The sequence below is a fragment of the Ipomoea nil genome, unplaced genomic scaffold (genome assembly GCF_001879475.1).
Source record: "Ipomoea nil cultivar Tokyo-kokei standard unplaced genomic scaffold, Asagao_1.1 scaffold3056, whole genome shotgun sequence".
NCBI classification, from domain to species: domain Eukaryota; kingdom Viridiplantae; phylum Streptophyta; class Magnoliopsida; order Solanales; family Convolvulaceae; genus Ipomoea; species Ipomoea nil.
The window spans coordinates 782920-798511 of NW_017619484.1; the positions used below are offsets into that span (position 1 = coordinate 782920).

The following is a 15592-nucleotide window of genomic DNA, read 5'->3' on the forward strand; positions in this document are numbered from 1 at the left end:
CACAAGTCATTAGAAAGAATGGATCTGGGACAAGTTTTGTAAATCACTGAACTGTATTTTGTTTTGTAAAGTGTACTAGGTTAAGTAGTATACTTATACTATTCTAACATTGCATGCTTTTTAATCACAAGCCAAGTTTCTGGGAAAAAACATTAGTATAAGTGGCAAATAGGCAATTAACTAACACACATTACATGCTTTTTTGGTAAATAGGCAGATTAGAATACATCTCCCTTTGAATTTATTAAAGTATTGACATCATAGGTTACTAACAGACATGTTATATAACTACACAAGTGTGGGCATCAGATTAAACTTTAATCACATGCCACAAAAAATTTTACTGAGCATTGTTATTTCAGTAAACTATGGGCATTAGATTTTTTTTTTTTTTTTCATCACATGCCAATTTTCTGGAAAACAAAGTTAGTATAAAATGCAAATATGCAATTAACTAACACACATTACATGCTTTTTTGGCAAATAGGCGTATTAGAATCAATCATTCATGTATTGGCAAATAGGCAGATTAGAATACATCTGCATTTGAATTTAGTAAAGTATTAACTTCTACTATTCGGTAAAATGAAAGTAATACAAACATTTCAACAAAAAATTGCCAAAAAATCACATCTCCTGAGTAATTGTTACTACTATTTCTACTTAACCATGCAATCAATACATTTAAGTGCATGCAAGACATATAGGACTAGAATTTCAACTATATCACTTAGAATTTATATTTATAAAGTTAGTAATTGTACCTTAATGATCTGCTAAACATCACAAAAGCTGGCTATCCACAACAAATACTTTCCCGTACCATACCGATCTGCTAAACCTCACAAAAGCTATCTCTCCACTGCAAATACTTTCCCCGCTGGTTTTCCTGTGCAAATATAGAAGTCCAAAGTTTTATATAAGTATTAAAATTCATTATTCCTTACTGAAGTATTTGGAAATATATCTATCTAAGGCACTATATTCAGCGTTACTTCATAAGTCTTACTTAAAGCTCCAGCATGTAACAATCTATGCAACATTGAAAGTTCAAGTGGTCGACCAGAAAATCAAAACAAAGTCTAATATATACTGTGTACTTAGGTTTAAAAACTAATTCTTAACTTAAAGTAATATAAATTATATTAAAAGTATATTTCAGTAAAAAGCAACCAGCTTTTAGGAGATTTGTAACATTAACTTTATAACAGTAATTATTAACTATAGAATAATCTTGAAAAAAAAAACCTATTAAGCATAAGAGTTTAATTTTACTACCAATGCAAAGTTAATGTTTATATTGATGAAATATATATACCCAGTATAACACCTTCAATTAACAACCAACTACTTATAATGGCTTAGCACAGTTTTATAAAGTGAATAAAAAAAAAAAAACAAAAGCTGGAAATCCCCTCAATTAAAGGCAGGAAATTATAGAACTCTACTGACTAAAGTAGTTGAAAAGACTAATCTCCTCAAGTATATTTTTTATTCCAAAATGCAAAAACAAGAAAGATTTTGTATAATCTAAAACAAAGACAACGGTAAAATTAATTGAAAGTTTGTCTAACTATTGCTTTAATGAGTGCAATGACCAAAATTACAAAATATATACCATTATAGGCATAAAAACTATTGAAAATACACAAAATCAAGTATAAAATGGTAACTTAATCTGTCAGATGAAAGAGATGCATTCTTTGTCGTCTACATGCTCGCTTTGGGATTATGGTCTGCTCTCCAATGCCTCTAAGTCATCATTTTTTTTCCCTATATAAACAAATGGAACAAACACATTATAGCTTCTGTTAATAACTGGAACAAAATGTTTTGCTAGCCAGTTAAAACGAAGTAATTAATACAACAAATTACAGTATGTGAAACTAACAGTTACTCATTGTTATTGAAAAATACAATGATTTGGATATTAAATACAAGTGATGGCAGCTATCATTACATAGAATAAAAAACCCTTCATTTCCAGTGCGGATCTCAAAAAATCAAAACAATTAAATACTAAAAAATGAACAAATGTAATTACAACTATTTTTTTCAATTCTATAATCCGAAAAGCAGTCAGTCAATATCATAGCTCAGACAAAACATTATATTCAAAACTTCTGTTTCAGCAAGAAAGAATAGACAAGCAAATGAGGCAGATTACAAAGTCAACTATTCTAGGCATCAAAAGGAAACCACATGAAGAAAACAAAGGTATTTTCGAAACTTATCTTTTTTAAAGTTGCTAATCACGCTTCAATGAATTCAACAGTCTGCTAAGCTATTTTGTATCTGCTACACATTGCCTCTCAGTGCTCCAAAGTATTGTCCTCTCAGTTTACATGACAAACAAATTGAACCAGTTAACAAAATTGTTTGTTTAATACTACAATTACATCTTTTACAAAATGAAATTCTAACATTATATATACAAAATAGTCATAGTTCTATACATTAACAGTAAAACGAAATCAATTTATAACCATAGCTTATATGAATCATACAATTCTGGAATTAAATTTCCAGAAATCATATAAGTTTATTAGACAAGATCGATGTGCATGCATACTATTAAGAAACTAACAACATCAAGTCGACTAGAATATAAGATTTTGTATATAAAAACAGTAAAAACGAAAAAACCCTAATTGAAATTTAAAAAATAAAACTTTGATTATAACCTTGAATGAGATCAGTAGCTTCAATATATCCAGATTTCAAGCTCAAAACGAGCTTGAAATCACAAATCGAGTCCAAAAATGACAGATTTCAGACGATCTAGGCATAGACGGAGTATCGCGATCTATGCCCGATTTGATAATAAATCTAAAAATTGTTTGACCGTGAAGAGATGAAGGCAAAAGAATGATAGTAGAATGATGTAGGTAGAGGCTTGAGAGAGAGATCGTGAAAGTATTGAAGAGAGATTCAAGCTCTGAGATCTGTTCGGACAGAGAGAGGAGAAGGCTGTCAACGCTTCTCCTCATCTCTTATCTCTTGTGTATTAAACCGAAGACACTAAACAATATATAAATATATAAATAAATAAATAAATAAATATATATATATATATATATATATATATATATATATATATATATATATATATATATATATATATATATATATATATATATATATATATATATATATATATATATAGAATCCGGATCAGGTGAGGACCTAATCTTAGGTGAGGACGTGAGGACTAATCTTGTGCGTTTGTTTTTTTATTTGGATGGTCCAGATTTGAGTTCTTGAGATGACATGGATTGATCTTTTTTGTTAAAGTGGGATAATAGTGTCTTTTTCTATTTTTTTTAAGTGTGAACGCATGTATAATCCTTGGTCTTGGCCAAATTGGTTTCCTATTTTCTTGGATCATCACCGTTGCAATTTGGAGCCGTGATTTCTTCATCATTGATTGAGTGTTCGCCCATGCAAACTAATCAGTATTTTTTTATTTTTTTTCGCTTGTTCTTTTGAGTATAATATTGTCTATATTTGAATTGTCGTGTATATGTATAAATGCCTGGGTAGTACGATTGTGCATTCGTGTGTTGATTGTGCAACCTAGTGTTGTAAGTTGTGCACTATAGGCTAGGGAGTTGTGCATTATAGCACATAGTTCAATGCATCGTAGAACATTGGATGTTCACTGTATGATTTTTTGGCGGGGTTTGAATGCACAACAATGAAGTTATTGATGCACAACACTCAGTATAGGAATGCACAACACTCAGTATAGGAATGCACATCTTTTAATAAGACTGATTTACCCTAAATTTATATATTTTAATATTTTAAAGGGATTTGTTTTCTTAATCCGTGTGATTTGTTTCTTTTAATCTCAATCATACATCATTCTAATTTAATGGTCTAGATTAGTCCTCACGTCCTCACCTAAGATTAGGTCCTCACCTGATTCGGACCCTATATATATATATATATATATATATATATATATATATATATATATATATATATATATATATATATATATATATATATATATATATATATATATATATATATATATATATATATATATATATATATATATATATATATATATATATATATATATATATATATATATATATATTTATTTATTTATTTATTTATTTTTATTAAATATTGTAATGTTCAGCAATTTATTTTATAAGGTTAGGCTGTCTTATAAAAATTACAAATCTATGTTCTAAAATATTAAAATGAATTATGTTATGTGTATTTAATTTCTAAAATAGATATTTATGATATATATAATATTTAATTATGATTTTATCCGTGGTTCACACTAAATTGTGATCCAAGGTACACAACACTTTTTGGTCCATGGTCCACCATGTAATTTGCCTTTTAATGTTTGTCTTAGTGACACTAATTACATGATTAGGTTGTACATTACTAAAATTGTAAGGGCGTTATGTGTACCAAAAACTGAAAACATTTTTAAATACGATATTTTATTTTTTATGATAATGTTACTCATTATCCACACAAATTTGTCTTCAATGGTCCACTACAAAAATTTTAGTATAATTTTTGCCTTATGATTACCAATTATAAATTTATGTTCACAAATATTCAAATTAATTATGTGATGTGTAATTAATTGATAAACTTTCAATTTTTTTTTGTGTAATGGTCAATTAAAATGTTATAGCCTAATATAACTTATGATGTTATGTGTACTTAATTTATAAGATTGCTAATTATGTTATTTTATTAGTAATTTTAATCTTCTTAATAGTACACAAATTCACTAAGTCTATGGAACAACAAATAATTTGTCTTTTAATTTTAACCTTATTTATAGAAATTACAAGTTTCTGTGGTACAATAGTTAATTTTACCAGGTTATGTGTTATGAATTTATAAGAATGTCATAATTTTTGTTTTTATAATTTTTTATTCTATTTCACCGAAAATGCTTGCTTGAGTTCACCAGCAACAAATAATGATTCACATAATACAAAGCAACCTACGCCATTGCGTCGAACACGATCTTCAATTGGAGGGTGTTTGGCTCAAAATATCACACCATTGAGTAACATCACAAACGGTAAATCAGCTACAATTTAGTGATATACATTAATTGTGAATGTACATATCATGTGTATTATATTATGGATCGAATATTATTGTCAAATTATTTAGTTGTATTAATCTTATATAAGGCATCTTTACGTTTATGAATTATATATGATTACAGTAGGTTCTTCCCAAACACACGTAATTTCTACCAACCGACAGGGAATTGTTTTTGAAGTGAACCAAAACACAATATCAACCGTACCAGAGTCTTGCTTAACTGGTAACGTCGTAGACTAATATGTTATATTATTTTAAACATTTAAAAGATATGTATATTTGTTAATTTGATTATTGTATTAAATATAGGTTGTAGATCACCACATCAAGTTCATATGCGTAAAACAATACATGAGTCGGCAATTGAAGAATGACATGTAATTCAAAGAGACTTGCTATCAGCCTTTGAAGAGGAGTCTGTCCCTTTACGTCTACAAATTCGCAATAACACCATACCAAGCTAAGTAACATTACTAACCAAATGTTTTTTTAACGAATTATACTAAACTCAAATTGAACGCTTTCATATATTTATAGTCATTTAGAGTAATGTTTATATATTCAGATTTAAACATTGCGATTGACGATGAAACACAAAACTCCGATTTAAGAACGTCATCTGTTCATGCCCATGGTATGTATGGACACTTTTCATCAATATGATTTGACAAATATATTTGTAGAATAGTTTGGTCAAATGAATTAGCTGTATTATGACTATATTATAAATCTTTTGCGTTAAATATTATGTATGTTTACCGTAGGTTATTCTAAAAGACACATACTGTCAAGTAATTGCTAGGAATTTTTATTCAGAGAGGGTCAAAACTCATCATCAACCATACAACCGTCTTGCTTAACGGGTAACGTCTGAGATTCATATGTTATATAATGTCCAAAAAATTTAAACTAAAATATATTGGTTAATTGTATTATTACGTTCAATTTAGGTAGTAGATCAAAGAAACTTGCTATCAGGTTTTGAAGAGGAATCTATCCCTTTACGCATCCCAATGCCCAACCATGGCATACCAGGTACTCTTAGGACCTGCATCTTTTAGTAACGAATGCTAGCAGAGTCAAATTTAACGCTTGCACATTTTATTAGTAATTTATATTTTTTTTGTTCGTATACAGATTTAAACATAGCGATTGACGATGAAACGCATAACTTCGTTACCGGAACATCCTCTGGTCATGCAAATGGTATTTTTGTTCGTAAGATAGCATATTTAAACATAGCGATGCATGTACACTTTTTATGGACGACTATTTAAATAACAATTTGTTTGCAGAAGAGTATTGTGATTTCGGTGATGCAAGCAATAGTTGTGTCCATTGTGGGGCGATGTTTTGGTTCGAGGAAAGGAAGAAAAACTATTCCACTAAAGGTCCACCGATGTTTCCATTGTGCTGCAACAATGGCAAGATTAAGTTACAGGAGAATGCGTTGCCACCGAAAGGTATATTTGAGCTATTTTTCGGCAATGATGAATTATCAAAAAAATTCCTCCAGAACATCAGAACATACAACGCCATGTTTTGCTTCACATCAATGGGCGGAAAGATAGACAATTCCTCTAGAACATCAGAACATACAACGCCATGTTTTGCTTCACATCAATGGGCGGAAAGATATTCATGTGTTTACAATTAAGAAAAATTACCATACATTGATTTGTTTGTTTTTTTTTTTAATTTTCTGTGCCAGTTATATATACAATTGAGTTCCAAAAGCGAGGCCTCCCGCATGCTCATATATTGCTTTTTTTGGGAAAGAATCAGGACGTTAGTGATGTTGTTACTCTAGATAAGATAATTTCTGCAGAGATACCAGATGAAAAGACAGATGTGCAATATTACAAAGCGGTGGAGGAATTTATGATGCATGGGCCATCTGGAAAAGCAAGGACCAATTCTCCCTGTATGGTAAATGCACGATGCTCAAAACATTTTCCTAAGAGATTTGTTGAGAGCTCTACATTTGATGCCGATGGTTACCCAGTATATAGAAGGAGAGACAACGGCAATATAGTTACAAAGAACGGGATCGCATTGGACAACAGGTATGTTGTACCACACAATAGGCATTTATTGCTTAAGTATAAGGCTCATATAAATGTGGAGTGGTGCAACCAGTCACGCTCAATCAAGTACCTGTTCAAGTACGTTAATAAGGGTCATGACAGAGTAACTGCAGAATTCTACAACACAACCAGTGATGAAGAAAAGGGGAAAGTCATAGATGAGATCAATATGTACTACGATTGTAGGTACATATCACCATGTGAAGCAGTTTGGCGTTTGTTTGGTTTTGATATACAGCTAAGGGCGCCTTCAGTTGAAAGGTTAAGCTTTCACCTTCCAAATCAACAGAGCGTGATATTTTCAGATGACGATCCTGTTGAGAACATTATAAATAGACCAACAATAGCACAAAGCATGTTCTTAGAATGGTTTGAGGCGAATAAAACTTTCCTTGATGCAAGAGAGCTTACTTATGTGGAAATGCCCACAAAATTCGTTTGGAAGAAAGATGTCCGAAAATGGCAACCAAGGAAAAAAGGATTCTCAATTGGTCCGATATTTTATGTTCCCCCAGCTACTGGCGAAATATTTTATTTGAGGTGTCTGTTGAATAAAATACGTGGGCCTACAAGTTATGAAGATATTAGGACTGTAAATGGTGTCCTCTATAACTCATTTCGAGACGCGTGTTATGCTAGAGGTTTAGTTGATGATGATAACGAATATGTTGATGCAATAGAAGAAGCCAGTCATTGGACGTCAGCAGATCAACTGAGGAGACTATTTGTTACATTGCTAATGAGCAGTTACATGGGTAAACCGGAAAGCGTTTGGTATGTTGTGTGGCCACATTTGTCAGATGATGCACAATTCCAGATCCCGAAACAATTGCACAATAGAGGTACACATACATTCCACCACTACTTTTTGTTATATTGCTACCACCATATAAAGTTAACTTAAATGTAGGGATGTTAAATTTTAAATTTTATATAACATTATGCAGATTTTGTGTTGACCGATTCGCACAAGATGAACTTTGCTTTAGTGGAGATTGAAAAACTATTATCTATTCATGGAAAGAGTTTGAAGGACTATCCAGAAATGCCTGCTGCAAACTGTACCGCATTACATATTATATCGAACAGGTTTATACAAGAGGAATTAGCATACGACTGTGTGGAACAAGAGAAAGAGAACCTGGAGTTGGTAAGTCAATTAACTGATGAGCAAAAGTTCATATACAATGAGGTGTTAACCGATATTGATGGCCAGTCTGGAGGGTTATTCTTCGTTTACGGTTATGGAGGTACTAGAAAGACCTTTTTGTGGCGTGCATTGTTCTCCGCATTAAGGTCTAAAAGAGAAATAGTGTTAAATGTTGCATCCAGCGGTATAGCGTCGCTTTTATTTCCAGGGGGCAGAATTGCACATTCTCGATTTGCCATACCGATCTCTGTTAATGAAGATTCCACTTGCAACATAAGTCACGGCAGTCAACTGGCAGAGCTTATTGTGCAAAGCAAGTTGATCATATGGGATGAAGCTCCAATGATGCACAAATTTTGTTTTGAGGCCCTAGATCGAACTATGAGGGATTTGATGCGTTTCAAAAATCCAAGGAGCTTTGATATGACATTCGGTGGTAAAACAGTGGTGCTAGGTGGGGATTTCAAACAGATTTTACCAGTCATTCCGAAGGGTACAAGACAGGATATTGTCCGTGCAAACATTAGCTCCTCATATCTATGGAAGTCCTACAAAGTATTGCGACTGACTAAGAATCTACGACTAAGAAGTGTACAGTTAGAAATAGAGTGTCGAGAGATCGACGACTTTGCAAAATGGATAGCTAATATAGGTGACGGAACGGTTGGTATTCAATTTGATGGTGGGTCAGATATTACAGTTCCTGAACGTTTATTGCTAGAGTGCGAGGATGACCCTATTGCCACAATTGTTGATAGCACCTTCCCGAATTTTAGACAAGGGATGGGTGATCTGTCATACCTCAATGATAGTGCAATTTTGGCTCCAAAATTGGATGTCGTAGATAGCATTAACCAATACATGAATGACCATAATCCGGCTGAGGGAAAGACATACTTGAGTTGTGATTCCGTTTGTAAATCAGATTCAAATGTTGATATGTTAGCATATTTGCACACTCCCGAATTCTTGAATGGCCTTAGATGTTCTGGAGTACCAAATCATGCTTTGACATTGAAAGTTGGGTCACCTGTTATGCTCTTGAGAAATATTGATCACACACTCGGATTATGCAACGGTACAAGGTTGATTGTTACTAGGTTAGCTGAACACGTGTTGGAAGGCAAGATCATGTGCGGTACAAATGCTGGAACAAGAGTATTAATTCCTAGAATGTCACTGACACCGTCAGATCCAAGATTGCCTTTCAAATTTCAACGGAAACAATTCCCGTTGATGCTATCTTATGCCATGACAATCAATAAAAGTCAAGGACAAACACTTTCTAGAGTGGGATTGCTGTTGAAAAAACCTGTCTTTAACCATGGACAATTGTACGTAGCGGTTTCAAGAGTTAGTAGCCCAAGGGGTTTGAAAATTTTGATTTGTGGTGAAAATGTACCATGTCTTAGTACGACTAAAAATGTTGTGTACAATGAAGTATTCAACAATGTATAATAACATACGCAATGTTTTATTCCTATTTTTCCTTCGGTTAGTAATTGTAGTTTTCTTCTTATTATTATATTATACGGCTTTTCTATGTAATATATACGTACCTTTGCATCGCAGTGGGTTCAACAAATAGAGTATTAAAGAATTCAATAATGTCCAATAAAAATTAAAAATTCATTATTTCAAATTTATTAAGTGCTCAAAATCTGTATCTTTTCATATAAGTATATTATACTTAATATAATACACAGTATATATATAGCCGTGCATCGCACGGGTGCAACTACTAGTTTTATAAAAATAAGGATAGAGATAATAATTGTAACAATAATTACTCACCAAAATAATAGTTGTAACATTAATTACTTCCCAATCAAAGTTGGCATAATTAATACTTTATTTTATTCTTACTAAATTAAATAATAATTTAGTAGCTACAACAAAAAAATAATACATATGCATTTCTTTAATTCTAAAAATATAAAAATTCTTTACATTCAAATTCATCAATTGGTTATATTCGCTACATTGCCCCTACAATGTCTTTATTAAAAAAAATATTCATTATCAATAAATTAATTAAGAGAAATAATTTTATTAGTTATATTGTCTTTATTTTTCTCCAATCTAAAAATTCTTTAGATTCAAATTCATCAATTGATTATATTCACTACATTGTCTATTATCTTTTTTTGAGAACTATTTTTTTAATTAAATATCAAAGTTATAATACAAAATAATGTTATATATTTATTTATCAAGTATTTTATTAATACCATGAAAAAAAATTTAAAAAATATAATTAATAAAGTCAATCATATTAACTACTTGAGGGATCTGTTGACAAAGAGAGTATTCAAATCACACAACAAATTGAAGTGAGAACTATCTCGCAATGTCTTTGTTTGACAATCAACAATTAGCGGTTAGCGTTAGCGGATTTGACCGGCGAATTACAGTTGGTAAAAGATATTTAAAAAAAATTAACTGTTTAGATTAACATGAAAAATGACTTAAGGGTATACATAATAATAATAATAATAATAATAATAATAATAATAATAATAATAATAATAATAATAATAATAATAATAATAATAATAATAACAATTGTTTTAAAAAATAAAAGATAAAAAAAATATAAATAAGCCAATCATATTAACGACAAAGAGTATTAAATCACACAACAAATTGAAGTGGAAAACTACATCGCAATGTCCTTGTTTGGCAATGAGCACTTAGCTTTTCAATATTAATATATATTTAATATTTTATGCCCTAATTTTTATTTGCTCTCCATTATGTCGCGTATTTGGTTTCAACCTGACCTATACAATTATTTTATTGATAATTATAATCAATCTTGACTATATTATCTTGCATTTTTAAACTTAGAATTACCTATTTAAATACGCAAATTCAACATTCAATTATCTATGCATGAGCAATTCCAATATAATCTTGCCTTGATATACTTTAAAGTACTTATTTAAAAAAAAAAAAAAACACATTGGGCATTATCACAATCGCACAATGTGCGTAAAAAACTAGTTATATATATATATATATATATATATATATATATATATATATATATATATATATATATATATATATATACTAACAAGAGCCCAAGAGAGTTATGCTTATAATGGGTAGAAAAAATGGGGGTCAAATTTTTTAATCAAATGAATGGCTCAGATTGATCAGATTTTAATTTTTTTAAAGATTTCTTAATTTATCCTTAATGAATATGATTATCCGTTAATTTTTTCGTTAAATATTATCTTTTCCGTTAATTTCGGTTAGTTCACCGTTAACTTACTCATTGATTTCAATAAGAAAGGTCTTAGGTTCGAACCACATCCTAATCAAAGTTGGCATAATTAGTACTCTGTTTTACTCTTATTAAATTAAAATAATAATTTAGTAGCTACAACAAAAAATAATACATATGCATTTCTTTAATTTAGAATTATGTGTCTATAATGTCTTTATTCAAAAAAAATTATTCATTATCAATAAATTAAATAAGAGAAATAATGTCATTAGTTATATTGTATTTATTTTTCTTCAATATAAAAATTCGTTACATTCAAATTCATCAATTGATTATATTCGCTACATTGTCCCTACAATGTCTTTATTAAAAAAAATTATTCATTATCAATAAATTAAGAGAAAATCAACGATTTGGTTCCTCAATTGTTAGCGAAATATCAATGTAGTCCCTTAATAGCGTAATCATCGATTTAGTCCCTGAAAATAATTGTTTTTAGTTGATTTACCCCTTCCGACCATAGTCCGTCCAAAACCCGGCGAGAGCTCCGATTTGTCATGGGTAATTTTGTCATTTCGCTTCTTTAGTCTTCTTCTTGCCAGGCGCAGGTGCGCGCTCTGAGATTCTCGCGGTCTAGTCCTCTCGTGGGCATGTTCAACGACGCTGATTCGGAGCTTCCGAGGTTCATCGTCGTCGGCAGGGTGAAATTCGTCGACAGCCTGGTGGACATCGAGAACTGTCTCGCAGTTGAAATCTACAATCCGTGCTCAGATTCATGGGAGCTCTGTCCGCCATTGCCGCCGGAGTTCAACACGCGGAATTCATCCCAATCCTTATGCTCAGCTCTCTTCAACCAAAAATTCTTCGTCTTAGGGATCCATTCCTGTTTCATCTCATCCTTTAAACTCAAAACCCACCAATAGAGCGGTGTCCAAATTCTCCAGCCGTCGGGGGCGCAGTCCGGCTTCCTGATTTCATTATTTGAAGAATAAAGTCATTTTTTGTTTCCCTTTACATACTATTTGCAGGTTCTACTCTAGATCTACAGTAAGAAATAGAAGACATGACAGTTGAAAAAATGGAAAACGCAGGGACGGAGGAAGATCAGGGAAAGTGGCACTTGGATGTCATTATTTTTAAAGATAAAAATATCTATTTAATAAAGGGACAAGTTATTCAACGGACTCCTCCTTATTCGCATGCATTCTTGACCTACATACTATCTTAAATATATATATATATATATAAATCATTCTACAACATTCGATGGAATTGATCGAGTTAATTAAATGTACGAGGTTTGTTTGTGAAGATCGAAAGTATATAGAAAGAAATATATATAGATATAGATATGAATATAGATAGATAGATAGATAAAGATGGCGAGCGAACAGTTAATAAGGAGGGAGGAAAGTGCAGAAAGGTGCAGTAGCAGGCAAAAGCAAGGTGCAAATGAAGTGAGCATATCAATAATGCCTATGGAAAGTAGTCCCTACCTTAAATACTGTTATCTTGAGGACTACAATAATAATGGGCGTCCTTACGGCACCGCCGCCCACCGTCAATCCCAGTCACCGCGTTCCTCCACCCACCAACGCTTGACGTTTCCATCTTCCGCTGCAATTGCGGGCCGTGCCTCGCCGCCATCTCCATTGCCCATAACTATAGTACAATTTACTGGAATCGACAAAAATTAAAACTCCGATCCTCTCATCGATCCTCTCCGGCCGTCGTTGGTTGTCATTATTTTTAAAGAAGCGAAATGACAAAATTACCCATGACAAATCGGTGCTATCGCCGGGTTTTGGACGGACTACGGTCAGAGGGGCTAAATTAACTAAAAATAGTTATTTTCATGGACTAAATCGATGATTATGCGATTAAGTGACTACATTGATATTTCGCTAACAATTGAGGGACCAAATCGTTGATTTTTCCATAAATTAATTAATAAGAGAAATAATTTTCTTAGTTTTATTGTATTTATATTTCTCCAATGTAAAAATTCTTTACATTCAAATTCATCAATTGATTGTATCCACTACATTGTCTATTATCTTTTTTTGTGCACTATTTTTTAATTAAATATCAAAGTTATAATACAAAATAATGCTATATATTTATTTACCAAATATTTTATTAATACCATGAAAAAATTTAAAAAATATAATTAATAAAGCCAATCATATTAACTACTTGAGTGATTTGTTGACAAAGAGAGTATTCAAATCACACAACAAATTGAAGTGAGAACTACATCGCAATGTCCTTGTTTGACAATCAGCAATTAGAGATTAACGTTAGCGGATTATATTAGTGAATTTGACCAGCGAATTATATCAATGGTTGATAAAAAGATATTTGAAAAAATTAGCTGTTTAGATTAACATGTAAAATGACCTAAGGCCTAAGGGTATATATATATATATATATATATATATATATATATATATATATATATATTTAATAATAACAATAAAATAATAATAATAATTGTTTTTAAAAATAAAATAAATAAAAATATATAATTAAGTCAATCATATTAACTACTTGGAGGATTTATTGACACAAATAGTATTCAAATCACACAACAAATTGAAGTGAGAAACTATCTCGCAATGTCCTTGTTTGGCAATCAGCAGTTAGCTCTTCAATTTTAGTATATATTTAATATTTTATGCCCTAATTTTTATTTGCTCTCCCTTATGTCCAGTATTTAGTTTCAACCATACCTATGCAATTATTTTATTGACAATTATAATTAATCTTGACTATATTATCTTGCATTTGTAAACTTAGAATTGCCTATTTAAATACACAAATTTAACATTCAATTATCTATGCATAAACAATTCCAATATAATCTTGCATTGATATACTTTAAAGTACTTATTTAAAAAAAAAAAAGATTGGGCATTATCCAATCGTGCAATGCGCGTAAAAAACTAGTAACTTAAATAAATATATAATAATGCGCGTAATAAATATATAATAACTTTGCCTACAATATAGGGAACTGTACACCCCTTGAAGCCGAAGCATGGGCCATGCTAAAAGGAATCCAGCTAGCAGTAGCCAAGAAACACAACAGTCTGATTATAGAAAGTGATTCCTCAAACGTCATCAACTACTTAAAAGGAAACAGCCCCCCTCGCATTCCAGCCCACAACATCCTCGAAGCATGCAAAAAAAGAGCTCCGCCACATTGAATTTTGGCAAGCAGCACAAGTAACAAGAGAACAGAACATCACAGCGGATCACATTGCATTTTACTCTAGGAATTTCCCCCCTGGAGTACATATTCTAAACTCACCACCAGACGATATTCTAAGCTTTTTAGAAGACGATATAGCTGGCTTCCCCTCGTGGAGATTTATGTATAGCACTATCTGACTTTGTTCTACATTCTTTGGGTCTCCCCCTTCCTAATAAATAAAATATATATATATATATATATATATATATATATATATATATATATATATATATATATATATATATATATAATATTTGTGAATAATTTAAATATACAAAAAAGTTTAAAAAATACCTTTAGCATAATTGACTTTGTTCGGTTAAGATTAAATTAATTAGAAGTTCATATTTTAATTCTTACTACTAATAATAATTTTAAATTCTAATACAAATCACATATAAATTAAAAATTATTTAAATATACTTGAGGTAAGGGTAGGCAGGTAGGGGTAGCAGGTTATATGGTCTGTCCCGTGGATTACACATGTCAACTTGTATAATCGGATACCCCTTTTGAACTAAGTTGGGTGGGCTTGTTCGAATTAGGTCGAAGAAATATACAACTTAATTAGTCTAATAATTGGCTAAATGTCGAATTGGACTTATTTTAACTGCTCTAAATGTGGATACTCACCCTCATTTTTTAATTTTGATTCGCTAAGAAATTTAAAATTAGGGCCAATCTGATAAAAAAAAAAATTTTGATTAACTCAAATCCATAAAGTCGATAGTCTAACCGGATTAACCACCAGAAACCAGAATCTC

General features: G+C 31.2%; 1 protein-coding gene across 1 annotated transcript; it reads left to right on the forward strand.

The window, feature by feature from the left end:
- Positions 1-5649: 5649 nt before the first annotated feature.
- Positions 5650-9712, forward strand: LOC109164044. Its single transcript, XM_019312795.1, has 7 exons — positions 5650-5734; positions 6079-6135; positions 6238-6306; positions 6396-6563; positions 6812-8029; positions 8135-9495; positions 9680-9712. The coding sequence occupies exons 1-7, from the start codon at positions 5650-5652 to the stop codon at positions 9710-9712; spliced, it is 2991 nt and encodes a 996-aa protein (XP_019168340.1).
- Positions 9713-15592: the final 5880 nt, after the last annotated feature.

Excerpts from the sequence above, each read along its gene's own strand:
- LOC109164044 (XM_019312795.1), top strand. The coding sequence starts at position 5,650 with ATGTTTATATATTCAGATTTAAACATTGCGATTGACGATGAAACACAA. Across the intron at positions 6,136-6,237 it reads GCCCAACCATGGCATACCAG|ATTTAAACATAGCGATTGAC; the intron begins GTACTCTTAGGA and ends GTTCGTATACAG. Across the intron at positions 6,307-6,395 it reads ATCCTCTGGTCATGCAAATG|AAGAGTATTGTGATTTCGGT; the intron begins GTATTTTTGTTC and ends ATTTGTTTGCAG.